Source organism: Eptesicus fuscus, chromosome 17 (assembly GCF_027574615.1).
Source record: "Eptesicus fuscus isolate TK198812 chromosome 17, DD_ASM_mEF_20220401, whole genome shotgun sequence".
Classification (NCBI taxonomy): domain Eukaryota; kingdom Metazoa; phylum Chordata; class Mammalia; order Chiroptera; family Vespertilionidae; genus Eptesicus; species Eptesicus fuscus.
Window position 1 is genome coordinate 3,210,717 of NC_072489.1, and position 24,685 is coordinate 3,235,401.

A 24,685-nucleotide genomic window follows, 5' to 3' on the forward strand; every position below is an offset into this window, starting at 1 on the left:
TCCACTCTGTGCAAGGGGCTTTCCTGACCACCTCTTTAGTGGCCCCTCCAATAGCATTTCCTGCTGTTCCCTGTTGCTCACCCAGCTAACACACCACTTCCTGTCCTCTTTCATTTATGTCCTGTCTCTCCACGAAAATGGAAGCTTCAGGAAAGCAGGGGTTTTGTCTACTTTGCTTTCTGCCTTATCCCCACCGCACAAAATAGTGGCACAGACCTGGCAGCGGCTCAGGCCTGGTGTGTGAGTGGATGCCTGATAAGGGAAGAAAGGAATGAACAGGACTGCTCATCACATGGGGGAAAGGTTCAGAGAGCCACGGGAGAGCTACCAGCACAGGCGTCTGACCAGCACCCCACCTCACCCCAAAGGGCTCCTGGGAACAGAACTGAGCCAGGGTCAAGGCTGGGTGTGGTCCCTGGAGTGCAGGAAGTCCCCAGAGGGTGTGACTGCCTTTCCTCGAATTTCATCTCATCCTCATCCTCCTCATCCTCATCCTCATCCTGATCCTCATCCTCATCCTCATCCTCCTCATCCTCATCCTCATGATTGCATCCGATGCTGTGCTGAGAAAACTACCTACATGCCCCTTTGCTCTCACCCCAACCTCGAGAGGGGGGTGCAAAGGGTCCCTGTAGAGATGGGAACACTGGGGCACAGGAGGTGAGGTGACTTGCCCAGGGCCACCTGACTGGTGAGTGGCGTCTGCCTGGTGCAAAGCTGGGGCCGCCTCCTCAGTGATCATTACTCCCCTTTCCCAGAGCCGCAGGCACAGCCGCAGGAGGGAGCCAGTCTCACCCTCCAAGGACTGGTCATCAAGCTGGCCCTGGAGGGCAGCAAGGCCTTCTTCCAGCCCCTGGGTGAGCAGAGCTCCAGGGAGAAGGGGCTATTCCCTGGGGCTAGAAGCGTGCTGTGGTGTCAGTCTCTCGACTGGCCTCACTGATGGCCTGGGCTGGGACATGGGTGTGTGAGCGCTCTCTCTGGGACACCCTCTGCTCTTCTTTCCATTTGCAGAATCCAGCAGGACTCGGTCCTGACCCCTGAATGGCAAGAGTCAAGGCTGGCAGTGCCTGGGGTGATGTGGAGGAACCTCTATCCTAGAGCCAAAAAAAGGGTCAGGGGCCTGAGTTGCTGCTCCCCTGCCCTCCCAGTCTTCAGGGCAAGGCCCATGCCCTTCACAAGGAGCTCTAGCTGCAGCTGGCCATGGTTAGAGGGACCAGTGCTGCCTCCCAGGCCTTTAAGAAGCCAAAGGAGCAAGAGGTGGGGGGGGGGTGGGGTGATGAGAGGGGCAAGAAGTAAGAATACCCTGGCCCCTGGCTCAGGAATCCACTCAATGGAGCCTTTCTAGTTTCCCCAAGTACAACCCTCCCAGGGAGAGAGAACAGGGGAGCGTTCTGCCACCATCTAAAGTTTTGCAGGAAACTAGCTTTGATTGACATTGAACAAATCACTAGCCCTCCCAAGCCTCGGTATCAGCACCCTAAAACAGGGGAATAGAACCACTCCCTCAAGCTCTTGGGAGTACACAGTGGACAGCACATTGCATGACACATACTACATGTTCATTTAATACTATTCCCATGCCCACCTGGAGGCCTCTCTCATCCATCCCAGGGCTCTCATTGGTCCTGTGAGCAGAGACTAGGGGTGTGGACAGGGCACCATAAGAGGACGGCAGCTGAGACCCTTTGAGGTAACTTGTGTACTCTGGACAGACTGACCCAAGAGGCTGTCAGTTGCCCCCATTACAGATCCATGTCCAAGCCCAGTATCCAGGAGGGGAAGCACCACCCCTGGGCTGTGGTCAGGATTAACCAGTCATTCCTGCCCAGTGCATTTCAGGGTGCCCTCCATGTACAGTGAGGAGGTCCCCTGTGGGCAGGGTGGGTCCCAGCTCTGCTGACTTTTCTCAGCAATTGGTAGGCTGGACATGATCCCTCCCCCCACCCCAACCATCAGTCTCCACAGAGAATCAGAGGAATCAGAGGAGGTACAACCTGGTGCTGGAATGATGGCAGAGCAGGAAGCCTGAGTCCTGTGACCACCACCAGCCTCTGGGCTCCTTCATCCAACCTCCAGGAGTTGCCCCTTTGTAGGCGATTGCACCTGGAAACACCTTTGCTACTCTACACACCGGATAGATAGAGGGTGACAGAAGTGCCGGGACTGGCCTTGGGCATTGGCTAGTGCTTCAAGATGCTAGTGGCTGCCACTGCGTCATTGAGCAATAAGGAGTATTCTCAGCCCCGCAGAGGAGTTGGGAATGGAACGAGGCAATCCCTCCAGGACCGCAGCCCTGCTCCTCCCCTTCCTTCTTTGAGGGCCAGACAGTGCCTGATCCACAGCCCAGCCTCGGAGGGACACACCAGACACCCAAACTGTTCTGAGCGTGCACACAAACTGCAGGATGGGGCTCCAGGAGGAAGGAGACCCACGCAAAACGCTTGGCAGCAGCAACGCAGAGAACCTTCTAAGCAGTGCCCCTGAGCGAATGCCCGCAGAAGCACAGAGCAGTCTCTCTGGGGCCGGTAATCATGGAAGTCATTGGGTGAAACACAGTGGAACACAGCAAACCCATAACCCATGGTGAGCTCCTGACAACGCTGGGAGGAGGCTCCTAGCAATCCCTGTCCCTCCAGCTCTGTCAGGGGCCCGAGGGTCACAGCTGCTGGCCATAGTGAGAGGCTGAGAGCCGTCCAGAAACCCCAGGTGTCTTTTAGTTTTTCCTAAAGAAACCATTCCTGGAAACAGAGGCCTGGGATGTTTCTTCTGCCTCAGCAACAAGGAGGCCAGAGGATCTGTTCCTAGGGTCTGGCCAAGCGGCCTTGCTTCCCGTCTCTCAGAATCTGGGGTCCCCTTTGGTCCTGTCCTGTCCATGCTGTCCTTATGGACAGCAGCACCCTGGGACACCTGGGGCCAGCCTGGGGGGCTGGGGGAGGCACTCACTTGTCCAAGACGAAGTAGAGGTCATTTGAGCAGACATAACTCTGTTTTTTCTGAACCTGCCAGGCACCTAGGCTGCGGTGGTGGCGGAAGTTTCCCCTATCCTGGCTGAGGTGGCTGTGCAGGCTTCCCCAGCTCAGGCTGAGGTGCTGGAAGTCTCTGGATCCCGGAACGCTGTGCAGGAAGCTCTTCTTGCTCACCAGAGAAGGTAGCAGCACCAGAAGCAGGAACAGTGTAGGACCTGGCACCCCGGAGCCACCAGTCCCCATTTTATTGGCAACCTCTATGGCCTCACCGGATGCCAGGCCACCTCAGGCCACCACAGGTTGCCACCTCTGCCACCTCTACCTGTGCTGAGGGGCCTTGGTCCCTCAGCCCTTTCACCATGTCACCCTGAGAGCCTCCACTGGTACCGGTCCTTTGGGCAGAAGAGGCCAGAGCCTCACTCTTAGGCAGGGCCCCCACCACCTGCTGAGCCCTTCCTCTGCCCCGTGGAGGCAGAATGCCCTATTATGATGGCCATAAAGGTTGGCATGGTGACTTTGTGACCTGCAGCTCTGCTCAGTGACCTGCCTATTGACAACCCAGCTGGGAGTCTGTGATCTTTGGAGGGACAGTAAGAGGAGGCCTTAGTTTGAGCCTTAACTCAACTCCCCCCACTGCCCCGCCTCCAGGTGGTCATTAGGGTTCTTGAGAACCGCTGCCTTTCTGTAAGCTGAAAGGGCAGCCTAGGTGATAAGCTCATCACTGCGGGTGAGGGGCTGAAGGAAGTGGGAGGCCAGAGTGTTGTAATGGTCATACTTGAGGACACTGCAGGCACCCAGGGGACGGAAGGTCCAGACGGGGAGGAAGGTCATGCAAAGATGCCAAGTCCTTTGTGCATGATGGACCGTCCAGTTACCCACTCTTGTGCAGCAAAGCACCCCAATCTCAATGACATCAACAAGAACCGGAAATTCAGAGAGGGCTGAGTGGGATGGCTTGTCTCTGCCCCCTGGGAAACATGGGCATAGAAGCTGTGAGTCAAAAGTGATTAAAAAACTCAGGCTGGGACTGTAAAATGTTTTCAGAAATACCTTAAGCAGCTTTGTTTATGTATTTTTATTTTTTTACTTATTTTATTGTTTATGTAAGCACAAAAAAAGTGTTATGTTAAAAACACTTATCCAATAAATGTAAAATAAGTCCTTCAATAAAACTAAAATTACAAGTGATAAAGGCATTGTGTTGCAGCTGTTGTCACTGCTCTTTGGAGTAGTTTTCAAGATCATGAGATCTTTTAAATGATATTTTAGGACATTTGATGTATTGTTTCAACAGTGTAGAAGGGTTTCTTTGTTTTACAACCTTCATGACACTCGGTATAGTCACATTTTTATATATTTACCTATTGACTAGACTTTTGGGCTTAACTTGTATTCCCCTAATTACTGATGAAATTGGTCCTCTGTTCAATGATTTGCATGTCACCTTTAACGTGTTTTAAGTTGCATAGATGCGAGTCTGGCTCTGTGCTCTCCGTTCCATCCCCTTCACCTGCCCTTTGGTTCATATAGTTAGTGTCAATCCCACAGCATCTTACTTGTGATGGTGTGGACATTGTGTTAGTGCTCCTCACTGTGGCGTCCCCTTTAGGGAAGGTTGAGCTTCCCTGCCACATGCATTGCAGGCCTGGACCTGACTCCACCAATGAAATGGTCATAGAACTTCCATGTGCCACTCCTGGGCAGCATCTTTAAGGGTGTAGTTATGGTTCAGGTGGACCCAGCCGCCTGGCACCTGAGCAACATGATGTGCAGCATCTTGGGAACCTGGGTGGATGGTACATGTGGGGCAGTGAGACATGTGAGCGGACAATAAAGTTTCTGCTTTGAAGCTGATCTTATTTGGGGCTTTTGTTCCCGAAGATAACCCAGCAGATTCTGATACACAAGGTATCAGTGTCCTACCCAACATACACAGACTTCTACAGCAAGCCTTGTTAGGAAGGTAAATCTCTCACCTCATTGTCTTATGATAATTGGTGGGTATTGGCTCTTTCATGTGCATTTGAGAATTAGCTCGTGAAGTTGCTACTCCCCCCAAGCCCTCTTAATATTTTATTACAATAACATAGTGTATGTTGAAACATGTGCAGAGATTTTGTAACTGCAATCTGGACTCCTCTTATCAGTGAATGTGGCTGTCTCCATTTATTTAGGTCTTTTTAATGTTTTCCATATGAATTTCCCTATAAAGATCGTGACTTGTTTTAAATACCCCATATTTTTGTTGGTATAGTAAATGGCATTGCACCAATAATCTTTAAAACTCTTCCTTATTGTTATGAAAAATGTATTTAATTATTGATACTTCACACAAATTACTCAACTCTTTTGTTCTAATGTGCTTTCTTCAGAGTTTTTTTGTTTCTTGTAAAATTAAAATAAAAAAAGAAATACATTGTGCTGACTAGTTATTCACTAATGAAACGTTGACTGAAGCTATGATGGGTCATTCTTGATTTTAAAGAGAATACTTCTAACATATCAACATTAAGATAGAGACTTATTGCTAGGATGTCAAAGAAACGGTGGTGTGAGAGGTCCCCTAGGTTTCAACCTTGATGTTTTAACAATTTGAACAGCTATAATTCAACAAAGATTCACTGATCAATGCACAAACATGTCTGGAGGTAGTCATGTGGGTGTTAACCTGGGAGGTGAGAAGGGAGAAGTGTTGAAATGGGCAAGAGACTCAGCCCAGAGTTTGCAGCCTGGAGCTCCTACAGGACTCAACTCAGCCCAGAGAGAGGAGGACTCAGGCTGCTGCTGACATATCCTTCAGCTGGGAGGAGCAGAGACATACAGTGAACATTCCTACAGGAGTGGCCCTTGGAGCTGAGGGTGAGCTCAGTGACCTGGGAAGGGATGAAGCACGGATGTGTGGCCACAGATGTCTGGAAAAGGGCATTTCAGACAGAGAAAAAAGCCACAGAACCTGGCTGACCCTCTTCATGTTCCCAGAGCTCACCTCCTCTCACCCTCCCAGAGCTGGCAGCAGGCCCAAGAAGATGATGAATGAGTGTCTGGTTGCAGAGCACATTATCTGCAAAGCAGAGAACTTGTACTACATAAGCATTTTTTTCTCTTAGCAACAGGTGCACTCTGCGACTCACCTCAGGGTCAGGAGGAGATACAGGAGGCTGCTGGGGTCTGCCAGTCACCACTATGGGAGAGCAAAGTCACAAAGGGGGCAGTCAGCTTTCCCAGCTCACCCCACCCCCACCCATCGCAGCTGCACTGCTGGCAGCATTTGACTGCAGGTGACAGCACTGAGATTTCATGGATTTGGAACCCCATCCCCTACCATATTCTACTATGTGGTTGGTCCCCAGAAACACAGGGACCTGAAAACAGTGGAAGCGTCCAACTTCCCAGGGAACACAAGCCATTTTTTTCACTACCCTGCAGATCTAAAAAACCAGGGTAGTGCAAGACAACTAAAATCTTGTGCTTCAGCGCCACCTCCTGGAGAATAATAGAAAGGCTTTTTATCAATCTACTAGAGAAGTTCCAATCATGCATAGATGCCTAGACAGAGAAGGAACCCATCAGATACCATGAATAACCAAGGCAATAAGGCAGCTCAGAAAGAAAATAAAAAAAAAAACTCCAGAAATAAACTTAGAGACATGGAGATATGTGATTTAAATGACAGAAAATTCAAGATTGCAGTTCTGAAAAAATTCAATGAGATGGAGGAAAACACAATAAGTTAAATGAACTCAGTTTAATTAAAATCATTGAACAAAACTAGTACTTTACAAAAATGATTATAACTAAAGAACCCTCAAATGTATATACTGGAGATGAATATCTCAATAAAAGAAATGTAGAATGAACTAGAGAGCATAGGAAATAAATCAGACAAGGTGGAGGGAAGAATTAATGATATGAAAGATAGAAATCTAGAAATGACACAGGGGAAAGAAGAGACTTGATCATAAAAAAGAACTAACTCTAACAGAAAAATCAATATTAGAATAATAGGCACACCATAAGAAGAAGAGAAGGAGAGGAGAACAGAGAATCTATTTAAATAGATGGTTGATAAGAACCAAACCAATGGAAAGAGGTAGATCTTCAAATCCAAGAAGTAAACAGAACACCAAATTATCTCAATCCAAAAAGGCCTTTTCTGAGACGCATTGTATTAAAACTGTCAAAATTAATGACAAAGAAATAATTCCCATGGCATCCAGGGAAAAGAAGGTAACCTATAAAGGGAAGCCCATTAGATTATCATCAGATTTCTCAGCAGAAACCCTGTAAGGTAGAAGAGAGTGGAACCCAATATTCAAAATACTGAAAGATAGAAATTGGCAGCCAAGAATAACATGTCCAGTAGATATGAAGGAGAAATAAAGACTTTTGTAGCCATGAACACCTGAGGGAATTTACCACCAGAAAACCTCCATTGCAGGAAGTACTCAAGGGGGTTATTCTAACTGAAATAAAGAACAGAAAGTCACAAAACTATGAGTAGGATCATGAACAAACAACATAAATAACTTGTAACAACATGAACATAAAAGGGAGGGGGTAATGGTTTAAATTTGTACATGGTCAAGGAGATTAGATGCATTAAAAAGGACTACTTTATATGTGAAACTTTTTTTACATAAACCTAATAGTAATCACACACACACATGATAAAATGCTGTAAGAACTCCTTGCCCAGCTTTGTCAGGAAAGTGGGCATCATTGACTTCTTTCGTATCATGAGAAATATTAAGGGCATGGGAAGGAAAATATTTCTGAAGGAGTAGTAGGTGCCGGGACTCTTTCCAATGGCTTCTTGGAGGTTACATGGGGGTGGGCTCCAGATATGACCCCCATATGGTCATCACACTCCTTCCTGTGTATGCTCATGTGTGCCAACACCCTGGTGTGCAGAGGTAAATGGCCAGGCATGGTCTCTACTATGATGGCCCGGGATTTCCAAAATCCTTCTTCATGTCTCTGAGCTCATATACTCCTCCTCCCTGGGTCAGGGAGGGAAGACATTAGCTACTGGCACCTGAATTTTTACTAAGGGCTTAGGCTGAGCACATTGTAGCACTTACCACCAGCCTCATGGCCACAGGAGACACCATTATCTCCATCTTTTCAATTAGGAAAATAAAGCACTGATAGATTAAGTAACTTGCCCAAGTGATTTAGTAAAAGCCAGTGAATATAGACACAGGATTATACTTTTATTTTAAATATGATTTGGGATTTTTTTTCAAAGACCTGAATATGACCGAAAACCCAGGTATGCCCGCCTGTGGTGAGAGATGACCAGGCTGTGGTTGTGGGAATCATTCATGTCTACATTCACAGGACACCAGGGTGCTTTATCCTGCAGGAGTAATATTGGTAGGTATGTCTCACATAGAGGGCAATGTTCACCTGCTAATAATCTGTCATGCTAATCAGCAACAAATCCAACTCCTTTTGACTTTAAAGCAAGTCTCAATGTTCAGTATTGGACTCAATATGTGTCCAATTCAGTACATAAAGGGCTCTTAACATTCTGGGTTGCTTAATGTTTTAGAGGTTGCCTATGGGGGTGGGAGTGACAAGGTAGTTCTGTAGCGTGCACGGGCAGTGGGAGGGATCAGCGGCAGCATCCTTGAGGGAAGTTGGGAACATATCTGAGAGTGTTGTTGGCACCATGAGAAGAAGCTGTTGAGGGGGTACATCCTTGGGGGAAGTTGGGAGCATATCTGAGGGCGGTGTTGACACAATGAGCAGCAGCTGTTGAGGGGGAAGTAGTCCTGGCTGGGTCCAAGGCAGGTCATTGGGCCATAGGACATTTGTGTGCAGTAGGGGTTCACTAGAGTGACGTCAATGCACCTGCCCTGTAGGGAAGAGAGAGAATGTCTCTGAGAAGTCATGGGGATGGACACCAGAAGGCTGTAGTCTTCTTGGTTCAAGGGAGTTGGAGTCAGGGTGCATGAGGGCCATAGGGTGAACTTTGTGATGCCTTTCCTCTCCATGGGCGCTGGGATGCAGCCAGGGCTCCTCCTTGGGGCGTTGGTTCAGACATCAAAAGTCTTTCCTGCCTTCTCAGGGCAACACTAGTGTCCTGATTTTGGACTCCCTTTGCTGGAACTTGTCTGCTGCTCCTGGACCGAGAGCCTGGGAAGCAAGGACGAGGGAGGCCCTACAGCCCCCACCACCCCAGCATTGCTATTCTTTCCGAATGAGTGTGTGCTGAAGGGATGAGCCCTCTCCATGGTCCGTAGATTGGACACAGGCCCATAGGACAATGGCAGTAGGGACACCCTCAGATGGGTGACAGGCTGTGGAGGATGCAGCACCCAAGGCCTCTTAGAAAGGGATAAGAATGATACAGCCCAGAGCTTCTAAATGCCCACCTGCCCATCCACTGAGAGTCAGGGTTCGCTGGATGTGGCCATGCAGCCCTCACTGCAGACCCTGGGGACAAGAGCATCCTCCAGGCTCCCTGGCCCATCTGAGCAAAGGGTCTGAGCACCGCAAAGCCCAGGCAGGTGATTGCCTGGTGAGGCAGGAGTACCACTCTCCTTGGGCCCGGGCCTGAGTAGGGCAGCCTTCCGGTGGTTTGGGGGTAACCTCCTGAGGTCAGAAGTGCTGACTCAAAGGGGGCAGAGCAGGGAGAAGGCCTCGGGTTTGAGTCCAGCTCTGCCACTCCTGGCCTTTGTGACCTGGGACAAGTCACTCAGCCTCTCTGTGCATCAGTCCCCCTTGGTAAACTGGACAAAAATATTAATACCTACTTTTGCTGGCAAAAGTAAAGTAGAAAAACATGTAAAGTTCTTAGGCTCCCAGCTGTCCCATGTGAAAGATCCAACAAAAAATTACCATCATTATGATTATTCTAAGGAGGAAAATTATCACAATTTGGCTTCTTTCTGAGTCAATGATCCAAAGAGGAAATATTTACTGCCTGGTAAAATCAGTCAGTGTTGGTCAAACAACATTGGGAGGGTGACACCATGCCCTCCACTACTCCTGGCCCTGAGTGAGGAGCTCACATTCAGTGGATGGGGTGGAGCCAGCAGACCCATGGGGTCAGTGGTCAGAGGGGAGGGTCTATGGACTGGGAGGCCAATAGATATCACTGTTTGCCTTCCTTTATTTACGTTGGCACATGCGAGGTAATGCTCTAGATAAGAGTTTCCTGACACTGTTGAGACCACAATGCATGGGAAATGCGTGGTGCCACATCCAGCATTGGCACCAGAGGCTCCTGAGCCTCCATTTCTCCCTTGGTTGATGCCCAGACAGGCCTCTCACCCACAATCCCAGTGGCCAACTGTAAGGGCAAAAAGCAAGGAGGCTACCCCCATGCTCCTGCTTACCTTGTCCCAGCGCTGACAACACATCAATGGCACGTGGTTGTAGTTTTGAACAAAGTCGCACAAGATGTCCAGTTTGTCCTGAAAAGCAGACGTGGCTGTGAGGAAGCTGTAGGCATGGATGCTGCCACCATAGGGTCTAATTCCCGCTGGATCTATGGCTCGTGAGCGCTCTGTCGTCAGGAACTTCCCGGGACAGCAGTGCAGCCTAGACCTGGGGCAGGGGCCAGGCAGCTCCTGTGTGTGTTGGGGGGTGGTCACTGTGGGCAGGCCTGTGAGCTGGTAGTACAAGGTCCTGGCAAGTGGCCGCAGCCCTGCCAAAATATGTCCGACTTCTCCGTGCCCACCTCCGATTGTCAGGGGGCGAGGCAGGGCTGGCCCTGCAGCTGACATCTGAATCTCGGGGAAGAAGCAATAGATCTGACAGGGACAGGGCAGAACTGTGTGAGAGAAGAGCAGAGCCCAGCAGACACTGTGGGGGGGTCTCTCTTCCTCAAACCAGTCAATGGGGTCTTGCCCTCTCCATCCCCGTCACCTTGTGCCCCTGCCAGGTTGCTTTCTCTTCCCAGGGTGACCATAGCACTTCCTGGGAAGGACATTTCCTTCAAGACCTTTCTCTTTGGGGCCCTTAGCACCCCAACTCAGAGGATTACCACGGCCATGCAGTGAGCTCTGCCCCACTCTGCTGAGGGGACTTCTGCAAGAACAGGAGGAGCCACTGGCATTTCTGGGTGGTTTAAGGTGGTGGGCACTTGGCTGAGAGCTTTTTCCCCTGCCTGTGCTAGTTTGTTTATGATTCAATTTGGTTTTACTCATCCATTTGCTGGCCAAAGAAACCCAAGTCATTGGTCGAGTTGTTGACAACCTCCGTGAGAACCAAGGCGGTCCAGCTGCAAGCAAGCCACAGAAACCCCTAAACCCAAGGGGAGACCGGGAGTGGGTACCCAAGTGATGAAAGTCCAGTGTCCATATATTTCCTCTCACACAAGCCACGCCTTTGGCGCCCAGGACTGTGTGGCATGAACCTGCAGCCCCTCTCCTCCCACACCTTTGCCCAAGGTCACAGCCACGCCCCAAGGAGCCCTCTCACCTCCATTCTTTGCATGCTGTCTTCTTGGCACCCACAACAAGGGACAATCACGGTGGGACATGTCTGCATGGGACGTGTCTCTGGCTCCTAGAAAGAGAAAACACTGTCCTCTTCCTGGTCTGGCAGCTCCTGGGTGCAGACACAGGGCTCCTGTTGCCCCCGCACCTGTCAGCTTCCGGCCCCTCAGCAAATGTTTGTGGCAGAAGTCCAGCACCAACGAGTAGCACCTGCCCATCACAGAGTGCCCTCCAGGGAAAAGCCAAGCAAAGCCCTGTGGGTTTGCACACATGGCTCTTTCCAGAAAGACCAGGGAGTACTTTCCAGTTGCCTTGGTTTCCCTCAAACCGCCCTTGGGAAGCCCGGTCCTGGGCTGTGTGCTGTGCTGGAGGGCTGTCAGGGTGAGAGCACTAGCCAGTGCCGGGGCTGCATTACCTGACTCTGGCAGATCCAGCCTTCCACGTCACACTGCAGCCAGCTCAGGGGCCTCCCAGCGCTGTGAGGCCTGTTTCCTGCCCCGTCCCCCCCCCGCCCCCCCTGCTCTTCCACCCTGATGCCAGGCCCTCCTGTTTCAAGGATTCTATGCCCAGCTCCACCTAGTTTATAGGGGCACTGGTTTGAGCTGCCTCGACCTGCTCACCTGCCCCTAGGTCCCTGTGCTCCCCTGGGCCTGGCCTCCCTCACAGCTCAGTGCCAGGGCAGACTCCCTGCACCCTCCTCAGCCCTGCAGTCCTTATAGGCCACTGCCAGCCACGCCCCTGCCCTGGGAGGACACAGGGAGGGGACTAGGAAATGGAGCCCAGGGTACACCAGAACCCGCAGGGGTGTCCAGGTCTCTGACCTGAGGCTCCTTTTCCCAAAGCTCACCTTGTCCTGAGGAAGGACCCCCTGCACACAGTCCTTTGGGATTTGACAAGAAAAGCCCCTTTTATGTCCCTGGGATCCTAGCAGTGGCTGAAACAGGCTCCCCTAGGCCGCCATTGCAGTGACAAAAGCCCTGGGTCAGGCCGTGTTGGGTGCAGGGCTAGGTGGTGTGGGTGACATTTTGTGAGTTCCAGGTCCTCCTTGGGCCCCTTCCTACCCTCTGTCACCTCTTGCTCCTCCTGGCTCTCTGCGCAGGTGGGTGGAGCCGGTGGGCTGGGGAGTGGCAATAGCCCCTTGGCTGCAGGAGGCCTCTGTCAAGGTCACTGTGCCCACCAGGCCTGCTGACAACATCAGGACCAAACCAGGACTTACCTTTGCTGGTTCCTTCACTGGGGGTGGCTCCTTGATGGTCTAGAAGGTTAAAGAGACATAAGCACAGCTGGGAGGGGCACGGAGGGTGCTGATGGCCATGCTGACAGGGGACCCTGCTCTGCAGCAGCAGGACACAACATGGGGTTTGGGGTGCCAATCTGGGTGCCCATCCTTCCCTGAGCCTCCTCTCTGAGCCTCAGGCTGCTCAGGTATCAAAGGGAATTGACAGCTCCCTGTGGGTTTGACGGGGAGACAGCCAGACTAAGGAGCCTGGTCCCCGGGAGAGGCCCCCACATGGCAGTTTTCCTCAGCTGCCCACCATCATATGAAGACAGAGCACATGGCCCAAACCCTTCCTCTCCCCACCCCCCCCGTCCCCCGTCCCCCTTCCTCGCACCTGGAGCCTGCTCTGGCTTTCCAGTCCTCAGGGATGACAGTCACCCGCACCCCAGGGCTTCCTCTTTCATCCCCCCTCCTTTACGGTGATTTGACCTGCTTGTTTCTGGCTGGTTTGCCCTGCTCTTTCATGCCTCTGCTTTTCTCTTTCTCTACCCAACGCTCTGGCCTGTGTCCTTGCAGACCCAGCTAGCCTGTGCCACTGCCTCAATCGCTCCTTGAAGCCAGCCTCTGTCCTTTGCTGTGGCTCTGGTTACAAAGGGCACTTGCCACAAACTGTGACGCTGACATTGTGCCTCCAATACCCCAAGTAGCATTATGAGACCGGATATCAGACTGTGAGCTCCTGCAAGGACCTTAGCACCTTCCTGTGTGTCCCTAGTGCCCAGCAGGGCCCCAGCACAACCTGGTCCTTAGCAATGACCGAAGAAGTCATGCCAGGAGGCCCTGGAGATGTGCAGAGACCCAGGCTCGTTTTCAAAGGCACAGCTGCCCCAGGGGTTGCAAATCCTGGCTAGCATCATTCTCCATTTGGGGTCACCCGCGCCTCTCGTGGGACCACTTCTTTCCTCGCCAGCACAGGCGTCCTCCTCTGTGTCCCCTGAGTCCTTCTGAATCCTCGCTGCTGTGAGGGGGCCCTGTTCTCAGCTGTATGGGTCCTTTCTGTCCAGGGGCCAGGGCAGCACATGGGCCACCTCCCTGAAGCAAGCCCGAGGCAGGAGGCTCCTTAGAAGCCCAGGCAGTGCCGGGAGAGGAGGACAGAGTACCTCTGTCTGCTCATGTGGCCATATGGAGCTTATGGGAACCTGCCCACAGGCGGGTTCAGGCAGGCAGGCACACTGTTCCCCTGGGGTTGGTCATGTGGCTGCGTGGGCAGGAGTCACTCACCTTCTTGAAGCATAGCCGCCGTATGCAACAGAAGAGCAAGGGGAACATGAGCATGGCCGGGATGAACACAACCAAGTACAGATGGTTGACAGTAGGCTTGATCGGTGGAGGAGGCGATGGGCTAGACTGCAGGGCAGGTGGTTGGACAGGTGGTGAGGTTGGAGACCTGCGTGTTGGTGGGATAGGTGGCTTGGCAGGTGTTGAGGTTGGAGGGCTGTGTGTTGTAGGGACAGGTGGCTTGGCAGGTGGTGGGGTTGGAGGGCTGTGTGTTGTCGGGGCAGGTGGCTTGGTAGGTGGTGGGGTTGGAGTTCTGAGGGTTGTAGGGACAGGTGGCTTGGTAGGTGGTGGGGTTGGAGTTCTGAGGGTTGTAGGGACAGGTGGCTTGGTAGGTGGTGGGGTTGGAGTTCTGAGGGTTGTAGGGACAGGTGGCTTGGTAGGTGGTGGGGTTGGAGGCCTGTGGGTTGTAGTGGCAGGTGGTTTGGTAGGTGGTGGGGTTGGAGACCTGCTGGTTTTCGGCACAGGTGGTTTGGTGGATGGTAGGGTTGGAGGCCTGTGGGTTGTCAGGTTGTCAGGTTGTGGGGTGGTTGGCCTGTGAGTTGGATGAGTTGGTGGGTTGGTAAGACTTCGAGTATCTGGAGGGTCTGTTGATTTATTGTTCTGCAGAAAGCACACAAGAGGTGGCTTGTGGTGGGCCTCGGTAGCCTCCCCTGAGCATCGACCAGCACCAGGCATCTCCCACCTATTGTCTTGTCTAACTACTTCCTTCTCCTCAGGTTGCCCCATCTTCAGTGGCCTGCAGGCTATGCTGGACCTGTAGCTACCGAGGGGCTAGGAGGCCAGGGCTGGGACAGGAGCCCTGTGAGCCCTTGGCCATGGACCCCACCACTAGATCTGATCAGACACTCTGTCCCAGTCCTGACAAGGTAGTCTGAGTCCTCTGTGGGAGACAAAGCAGTACTCACTGCAGGCCTCGGCTGACACTACAGGGTTGTTGTGAGAACAATATAATCTAGACACTTAGTGGGGGAGGGAGAGCATGGGGCCACTGAGAGGCAGGGGTGCGCGGATGCAGTGGCAGGAGACCTGCTCGGTCTGCCTGCTGCCTCTCCCTTTAATCATCTTCAAAATGACAGCATGTGTTCCCCAAGCAGAAGCCAGGGCTGTGATGGTTATGAGTCAGTTCAGAGCCCTTCACCAGCTGCATCAATGCAGTGGGAACACACTGTATTGGGTTACCGCTGGCCCCACTGTCCACATCCTATTCCTAGACCTGTCTTTGGAGGGCCTGGGTGTCCCAGAGGTTCTGGACTCTGCCTGTCCTACTCATTTTAGCTGGAATCCAGATAGACCTTGACCTCCCCACTACTAGACCTGGGCCAGGGCAGGTGGCAAGGTGGGAGATAATGTGGGAAAAGCCTCAGAACAGTTTCTGGAGTTTGCTTGGAGCTCTAATTTTTCCCTCCATGTGCATCAGTGACACTTGTTCACAGAGAAAGCAGATGTTCTGCAGGGCCTGGGTGATCTGTGAGATACTGTTCTGTCTGATCAAACTCCCTGCTGTGACTGCCTGGGGTCATTGTTCTCCTCTCTTGCCTCTAAAGGGTATCTGTCCCTCCATTGCAGGAGCTTTGCACAGCACCTCCCTGATACTCACACATTTCCTACTGGTCATTTTCAAACCTTGCTGTTCCTGGAATGTTAAACCATTGTTGAGGCTGTAATCAACGACGACCACCCTAAAGAACAGAGAGAGCAGATGGTGACCAGTAGCCTGGATAGACACAGTTCTGGCACTCAGCTACAACTGTAGCCCACAGCTCTCCTCATTGTAATGACTTTCAATATCAGGTGTTAGGGCCACCTGAGAGCTGACAACATGGATAAGGAGAGCTCATTCTCATGCACTACAAAGACACCTCTGCAAAGAAGACCGAGTAGACAGTGAAGAACCCTGCATAGGAGTGGGTATCTCCATGGCCTAAGGCTGAGTGATGAGAAATGGCTGCTTGGTGTCACCATACCTACTCTTTTGTGTTTATACAATATGTTGGCTTAGCTACAAAAGGCTGCTGAAAGCAAAATCACCATCACCAGGGCACATTGTCTTCCCCATCCTGCCCCTCTTATCACTGCACTTCATCTTTTCCATTCTGCCTTCCTCATCAGATTCCTGAGCACCTTGGGGTGACCACCAAAAGGAGTTGCCATGGAAGGTGCCCTGAGCCCTCTTGAAGACAGACATGTGCTACCTCAGCAGAACTGGCATCCCATTTTCTAGACACTTGATGGGGTCCTGAATTGCCCGCCTGGCTCCCATCTTGAAACACTTACTGTCGGGCCTTCTGAAATACGTGTCCTTGGCACAGTAGTTTCACTTTTGTTATATTGGTGACTTTTAGTGCTAAAAGAAAATCATGAGGAATAATGTTAATGGACATATATACCTATCTGTCTCCCCTTTCACCCATCCTTGGCAAGCAGAACTGGCCCTTTGGCAAATGCTAACATCTCTTCCCTTCCTTCTTCTGAGCACTGTGTACTGCTCTGGTGTTTAATGGAAAAAAGGCAGGCAGAGTCTGTTCTTAAGGTCATTACAGAGATTGAAGAAGGAGACCAAGAATGAAATAACAATGAATGAAATACATGCCAGAGTGTGAACAGTACTATGACCTCAAGGAAAATGGAAGGGATAGGGAATGGAGAAGGGATAGCTGCTGAGGAATGGGGGGCCTATCATATATTTAGGATACAATTTCTCTTTAGACAAACTGACATATTTATACATTAAATATTTTGATGTTTGATTTTCTTCAAAATAACAAATGGTGATATCAACAAAACCATATTCTTCAGGTTTTATAGTTATTGATAATAGAGTGATTGCTGTTTCAAGTTCATCATTAAATTTGTGCTATTTTTGTATATTGTTGGAAATTACTATAAGGCCTGGAGATTAAAAATGGCGGTAGAGGAAGTGAATGCTACACATACACACTCCCAGGATTAAACTGGAATTACAACAAAATACAAAACAAACAAACAAACAAAAAACAACCCGAATAATCAACTGAAGAGTAGCTGGAGAGAACCCTATTAACCAAGGATGAAAAGTGGAGGGCAGAGGTGGAAAAGGACTGGCCAAGCTCCTACAGACAACAGATGAAGTTCTGGAGAGATATCTCAGCTGTGGGGGTGGGGAGAGGTTCTAAACCCCAAGCTTGACCCCCACTAAAGATCACCAGTAAGGTGCCCACAAAACATCTAGCATTGAAAAGAGGCAGAGTTTCTATCTGCCAAGGAGAGACAGCTGGAAATACAGGCATCCTCTTAAAGGGCCAACACACAAAATTCTGCGTGCAGCCACTCATTTTGGGCCCTGGCAGAGGAAGGGCAGAGTGGGCTGCAGCTGTGTGAGCAGAAGCCAGGGTTGGGGGCTGTGGGGTTAGAGCTCAGAAGGCAGACAGCAGGGTTTCAAGTGTTGAGTCATTCCCTCACATTGCAAAAAACACCTTTCTCAGGCAGACCTTTGCTATCCAGGTGGTTTTTACCTGGGGGCAAGATAGGTGCCCCACCCAATTGAAAAAACTCCTTGCCCCACCATGAGAATTTTCTGAAGCCCATTAAGGGACTTAAAATAATAGTTAGACTCCAGGCAGAAGCAATTTCCCCACCCTGTTAGAAAACTCCTTGACACACTTATGGAAAATTTCCTGATGACACTCAAGACTGAATCCAATCAGTCTACAGGCATAGGCAGGTCTCTGGAGGACTTGAGTCTTTGCCTGATCTAATGAGTCAGAAACAGTGTTTGGCACTGTCTTGCACTAGAGATTGGGAGGCATAGCATATATACCTAATACATAGTCATAAATTCCATTAAACACCAGAGCAGTACACAGTACTCAGAAGAAGGCAGGGAAGAGATGATAGCATCTGCCAAAGTGTCAGCCACATAACCAACCCTCAAATGAAAGAACAAGAGAATTCTCCAGAAGAAGAGCTAAATGAAATGGAGATAAAAATGTTATCAGACATAGAGTTCAAAATAATGATGGCAAAGATGCTCAATAGCTTGAGAAAAGATTTACCAGGTAGTAACCATGACAAATGACATAACCCTAATAAAAAGCACTGTGGACACCCCAGCTGGTTTGGCTTGGTGGATAGAGCATCGGCCTGTGGACTGAAGGGTCCCAGGTTCAATTCTGATCAAGGGCACATGCCCAGGTTGTGGACTCAATCCCCAGTGGGAGACATGCAGGAGGCAGCAAATCAATGATTCTCTCTCATCATTGATGTTTCTATTTCTCTCTCCCTCTTCCTTCCTCTCTGAAATCAATAAAAATATCTTAAAAAAATACATCATGGAGGAATACATAACATATTAGGGGAAGCCAAGGTTCAGATCAGCAAATTAGAAAATAGGATACAAAAATCATACAATCAGAGAACCAAAAAGAAAAAACAAACAAACAAACAAACAAAAAATGGGAGGACAACTTAAGGGAGCTGTGGAACAACATAAAACATAAAATGTCTGCAAAATAGGTGTGCCAGAAAGAGAAGAAAGTCAGCAAGGGATAGAGAATGTGTTTGAACAAATAATGGCAGAAAACATCCCTAATCTGGTTAAGGAAAAAGTCATACAAGTTCAGGAAGCACAGAGAGTCCCAAGCAAAAAGAACCTAAACAGACCCATGCACAGACACACATAATTAAAATGCAAAAAATTAAAGACAAAGAGAGTAAAGTCAGCAAAAGAAATTTGTTACCTATGAAGGAGCTCCCAAAACAATGTGAGCTGATTTCTTAACAAAACTCTACAGGTCAGAAGGGAATGGTATGAAGTATTCAATGAAATGAGAAGCAAGGATCTGAAATCAAGTTCCTTGATACTGTATCCACAGGCTATCATTAAAAAATAGATGATGAAATAAAGAGCTTCCATGACAAAAAAAAAAAAAAAAAGACTAAAGGAGTTAGTCACCACTAAACCAGCACTGCAAGAAATTCTAAAGGACTACTGTACTGAGAAGAAGAAATAGAGACAGAGTGAAACATAGGCATACAGAATTAAAATGGCAATAAATAAATATCTGTCAATAATAAACTTAAATATAAATGGATTAAAAGCTACAATCAAAAGACATAGGGTAGCTAAATAGACATGAAAACATGACCCAAATATATGCTGTGTACAAGAGACCCATCTCAGAACAAAAGATTCACAGAGGATAAGAATGAAAAAAAAATTTTCCATGCAAATGTAAATGAAAAAAAAAAAGCTGGAGTAGCAATACTCATATATGACAAAATAGACTTCAAAATGAAGGCCATCACGAGAAACAACAAAGGTGTCTACATAATACTAAAAGGATCAATCCAACAAGAGGATAAAACCCTGTAAATATATATGCACCTAATGAAGGAGAAACTAAATATATAAAAATACTTCTAGAGAACTTTCAGGGAGAGGTAATAACAATGCAGTGATAGTAGGGGACTTTAATACTCTGCTGACTTCATTCGACAGATCTTCCAGAAAAAAAAACTTAACAAGGAAACAGAGAGCCTAGAGGACACACAGGATCAGGAGGATTTAATTGACATTTATAGAACATTTCACCCCAAAGCTGAAAAACATACATGGGTCAAGTGCACATGGGTCATTCACAAAGATAGATCACATGTTAGGACACAAAACAAGTCTCTACAAGTTCAACAAGATTGAAATCAGATCAAACTTTTTCTCAGATCACAACAGAATGAAATTAGAAATCAACTACAGTAAAAACACTCAAACATACAGAGGCTAAATAACATGTTATTGAACAATGAAAGGGTTACCAATGAGCTCAAGAAAGAAATAAAAACTTCCTGGAAACAAATGAAATGAATGCAAAACAACCAAAAAATCTCTGGGACACAGCAAAAGCAGTCATGATAGGGAAGGTCATAGCACTACAGACCGACCTCAAAAACAAAACAAAAAAATTAATAATAAACTATTTAACCTTATAACTTAAAGAATTATAAAAAGAATAACAAGAAAAGCTCAGAGTAAGTAGAAGGAAGGGAATAACAAATATTCAAACAGAAATGAATGACATAGAGACAAAAAAAAAAACAATACAAAAAACAAAACCCAATGCAGCCAAGAGCTGGTCCTTTGAAAGGATAAACAAGATTGATGAACCAGTAACCAGAGTCATCAAGAAACAAAGAGAGAGGATCAAAATAAATAAAATCAGAAACTAAAGAGGTGAAGTAACAACTGACACCCCAGAAGTATAAAGATGGTAAGAAAGTACTATGAACAACTCTATGCCAACAAGCTGGAAAATGTGGATGAAATGGAAAAATTCTTAGAAAAATACAACATCCAAAAACTGATTCAAGAAGAATCAGAAAACCTGGACAGGGCATTAACAACTGAGGAAATAGGTCCAGTAATAATAATAAAAAAACTCCCAGAAAACAAAAGCCCTGGCTCATAGGGGAGATTTACCAAACATTCAAAGAAGAACTATAACCTATACTCCTTGAACTATTCCAAAAAAATCAAAGAGGAAGGAACACTTACAAGCTCACTTTAAGAGGCCAACATTATTCTAATTACAAAACCAGATAAATACACTACAAAGAAAGAGAATTACAATTTGACAAAATCCAAAACTCACAGCAAAGTGGAAATTGAGGGAACATATCTTAACATATTCAGTTGGCAAAAACTAAAACCATTTCCCCTATGAACAGGAACAAGACAGGGATGTCCACTTTCACCACTGTTTTTCAACATAGAACTGGAAGTCTTAGCCAATGAAAAGATATATAAGTCATCCAAATTGGAAAGGGGGAAGTAATACATTAATTATTCACAGATGACATGATATAGTATATAGAAAACCCTAAAGATTCCACCAAAATACTACTATATTTAATAATTGAATTTGGCAATGTATACATTGCCAAACAACCAAAAATAGATGGCTTTTTTATACATCAATGAGTTATCAGAAAGAGAAACTAAACAAACAATCCCACTTACCACTGCAACAACAACAACAGCTAATATTAACATACTGAGGAATAAACTTAACTAAGGATGTAAAAGACTCGTATTCAGAAAACTTCAGGACTCTGAAAAATGAGATAGAGGAAGATATAAACAGGTGGAAGAATATACCATGTTCATGGATTGGTAAAATTAACATCATTCAAATGTAAATACTACCCAAAGCAAACTACAGATTCAATGCAACCCATATTAAAATACCAACAGCATATTTCACAGACCTAGAACAAACACTCCATGTATATGAAACTAAAAAAGACCCTGAATAGCTTCAGTAGTCTTGTGAAAGAATAACAAAGTTGGACTAATCATAATACCACATATGAAGTTATATGACAAAGCCTGTATTTAAAACAGCCTGGTCCTGGCACAAGAGCAGGCAAATATATTAATGGAGCAGAATAGAGAGCCCAGAAATCCACCCATGCCATTACCCTCAATTAATATTGACAAAGGAGGCAAGAACATACAATGGAGTATAGAGAGTCTCTTCAACAAATAGTGTTTGGAAAATAGGACAGATACATGACAAGAAGAAGAAGAAGAAGAAGAAGAAGAAGAAGAAGAAGAAGAAGAAGAAGAAGAAGGAGAAGAAGAAGGAGAAGGAGAAGGAGAAGGAGAAGGAGAAGGAGAAGGAGAAGGAGAAGGAGAAGGAGAAGGAGAAGGAGAAGGAGAAGGAGAAGGAGAAGGAGAAGGAGAAGGAGAAGGAGAAGGAGAAGGAGAAGGAGAAGGAGAAGGAGAAGGAGAAGGAGAAGGAGAAGGAGAAGGAGAAGGAGAAGGAGAAGGAGAAGGAGAAGGAGAAGGAGAAGGAGAAGGAGAAGGAGAAGGAGAAGGAGAAGGAGAAGGAGAAGGAGAAGGAGAAGGAGGAGGAGGAGGAGGAGGAGGAGGAGGAGGAGGAGGAGGAGGAGAGAAGGAGAAGGAGAAGGAGAAGGAGAAGGAGAAGAAGAAGAAGAAGAAGAAGAAGAAGAAGAAGAAGAAGAAGAAGAAGAAGAAGGAGGAGGAGGAGGAGGAGGAGGAGGAGAAGGAGGAGAAGAAGAAGAAGGAGAAGAAGGAGGAGAAAAGAAACTAGACTACCAGCTTACACCATTCATAAGAATAAGCTTAAAATGGGCGAAAGACTTAAATTGAAGTTGTGAAACCATAAAAATCTTAGAAGAAACCATAGGCAGAAATCTCAGACATCTCTCATAGCAATATGTTTACAGAGACATCTCCTAGGGCAAAGGAAACTAAGGAGAAAATAAACATATGGGACTACATCAAATAAAAAGCTTTCTCATAGCAAATGAAACCATTAACAAAATGAAAAGGGACCCCACTATATGGGAGAACTTATTTGGCAATGACATATCTGATAAGGGGTTAATATCCAAAATATCCCAGGAACTCATACAATTTAATAAAGGAAGACAAACAATCCAATTTTTTAAAAATGGGCAAATGATCTAAGTAGGCAGTTCTCAAAAAAAATGGGCAAATGATCTAAATAGGCATACAGATGGCCAAAAGACATAAGGAAAAATGCTCAAAATCACTGATGATCAGAGAGATGCAAATTAAATTGATAATAAGCTATTACCTCACTCCTGTCAGAATGGCTACCATCAACAAATCAACAAATGACAAGTGCTGATGAGAATGTGGAGAAAAGGGAACCCTAGTACACTGCTGGTGGGAATGCAGACTGGTGCAGCCATTATGGAAAACAGTATGGAGTTTCCTCAAAAAATTAAATATTGAATTGCCACTTGACCCAGTATTCCCACTTCTAGGAAGATATCCTCCTAAGAAACATGAAACACCAACTAAAAAGAATGTATGCACCCTTATGTTCATAGCAGCACAATTTACAATAGCTGAGATCTGGAAACAGCCCAAGTGCCCATCAGTAGATGAGTGGATAAAGAGCTGTGGTACATTTACACCATGGAATACTACGCAGCAGTAAAAAAGAAGGATCTCTTGCCTTTTGAGACAGCATAGAGGACCTGGAGAGTATCATGCTAAGTGAAATAGGCCAGCAGAGAAAACAGGTACCACATGATCTCACTCACATGTGGAATCTAATGAACAAAATAAACTTTTGAACAAAATCCATCTTGAGGCATAGAAGCATGGAACAGACTGTGGAATCTCAGAGAGAAGGTGGGGGAAGATGGGTAGGAGAGAAGGAATCAACCCAAAGAACTTGTATGCCTGTATGAATAACCCATGGACACAGACAATAGAGCAGTGAAGGCCTGTGGTAGGGGGTAGGGGTGGGCTTGAAGGAGTTAATGGGGGTGGGGGTGGGGATGTATGTAATACTTTCAACAATAAAGATTTAAAAATAATAATGATAATGTCTTTCTGAGGAGGCAGTACTGGAAGGAGATGAAGGGAAAGCCAAGAAAATATCCCAGGGAAGAGTGTCCCTGCTGTGGATGCTCAAGGCCCGGAGGCATAACTAGCTGTGCTTGTTGAGCAGGAAAGTGAGTGAGGAGAGATGGGCAGGGCCTCGTGGCCCTGGGAAAAGGTTGGCGTTTGGTTGTAAGTACAATGCCTCTGGCCAGGGGCTGTCCAGATCTGGTAAGTGTGGGACACAGGGCAACAGGGCTTGCCAGTGGACTGCATGTGCATGAAAGCGAAGAGGAATCAAGGATGACGTGCAGGTTTTGACCAGAGTGACCAGGTGGAAGGTGGTGCATTCCTTGATCCAGGGAAGCCTGGGAATCAGGACTTTCTCCGTTTTTGTTTTCTGTTACTTATGGGTCTTGAAAAGTAACACTCCAGCGGCTCAGAACAGTTCCTGAGCTTGTAACTGAGGAATTTACTCAGTCTGAGCCCAGCCCTTTACATCCTTGAACTGTGGCCTTAGGTCAGGGCTATTGCCTACAGAATGGCCATTTCCATCTGATAAGGGGTTAATGACCAAAATATCCAAGGAACTCATACAATGTAATAAAGGAAGATAATTCAAAAGCCAGCATTTTAATTCTAACTCATTTTTCATATTAGCTGTGAACTTCTGAATTGTTTTGTGCTTTCATTAGTGCTGATAATAAAAATAATCAAAAGTATGATTTGGGGAAAGAATTTGTGACTGAGGGGTAGGAAGGTTGGAATTGGTGATTTTCAGGCACAGGGTCCATAGTCCAGAAACAGGAGAATGACATCATGGAAGGCACCCAGGACACTAAGGGCTTAGTAAGACATGTTTGAATGGAAAGGAGTTTCAAACCAATGTTTACTTCAGTTGCCTTTTCAAAATATTTCTTAAAAATAAAAACAGGCAACATAAAACATTGAAATACTGATTTAAATTTTTTCTTGTCTATGCTCTAAATTTTTCTATAATGCTTCTCTAGATATGTTAATCACAAGAAAATTTAAAAGCAAAGCAATCCTCTTCAGTGCATCAGAACTCCAGACAGTAAACAGCCCTGTGTGACAGGTCCAGCCTTGGACAAGGTCCAGCCTGGCCGTCAGCAGAGGGGCCCGGGACTGTGGGATGGGCTCCCCAAGGTGAGACCCTGACCCTGGTCCTCATCGAAGGGAAGCATGGGTGGTCTCCAGGGTGGGAACTACTATACCCACAGGCCATAGCAGCAGTACCCGGAAACATTTCCTGGGGGACAGGTCGTGTCCCTTTCCTCAAGAAATGTCACCTCAGGGAGGCTGAGGCCCAGACAGGGCCGTCACATTCCCTGGTCGA

At 47.4% G+C, this 24,685-nt stretch overlaps 2 protein-coding genes across 5 annotated transcripts in view; both read right to left on the bottom strand.

Moving 5' to 3' along the window:
- The window catches only part of LOC114234292 (anthrax toxin receptor-like), a 92,364-nt gene extending 88,978 nt beyond the window's left edge, over positions 1–3,386 (bottom strand). For both annotated transcript variants that reach the window (XM_054728748.1, XM_028156939.2), the window contains exon 1: positions 2,944–3,386. In XM_054728748.1, the coding sequence (XP_054584723.1) occupies positions 2,944–3,209 (266 nt within the window). In that variant the 5' untranslated portion in view covers positions 3,210–3,386. The remainder of the gene's footprint in view (positions 1–2,943) is intronic.
- A 4,786-nt stretch (positions 3,387–8,172) lies between these two features.
- The window catches only part of LOC114234283 (anthrax toxin receptor-like), a 95,968-nt gene continuing 79,455 nt past the window's right edge, over positions 8,173–24,685 (bottom strand). For 2 of the 3 annotated variants that reach the window (XM_054728750.1, XM_054728749.1), the window contains 7 exons: positions 16,248–16,317; positions 15,571–15,652; positions 13,917–14,042; positions 12,633–12,671; positions 11,400–11,486; positions 10,313–10,390; positions 8,173–8,827 (listed from right to left, as the gene is read on the bottom strand). In XM_054728750.1, the coding sequence (XP_054584725.1) occupies positions 8,528–8,827; positions 10,313–10,390; positions 11,400–11,486; positions 12,633–12,671; positions 13,917–14,042; positions 15,571–15,652; positions 16,248–16,317 (782 nt within the window). In that variant the 3' untranslated portion in view covers positions 8,173–8,527. Of the gene's footprint in view, positions 8,828–10,312; positions 10,391–11,399; positions 11,487–12,632; positions 12,672–13,916; positions 14,043–14,418; positions 14,574–15,570; positions 15,653–16,247; positions 16,318–24,685 lie in introns of those variants that run through there. The other variant, XM_054728751.1, reaches the window with a different exon arrangement.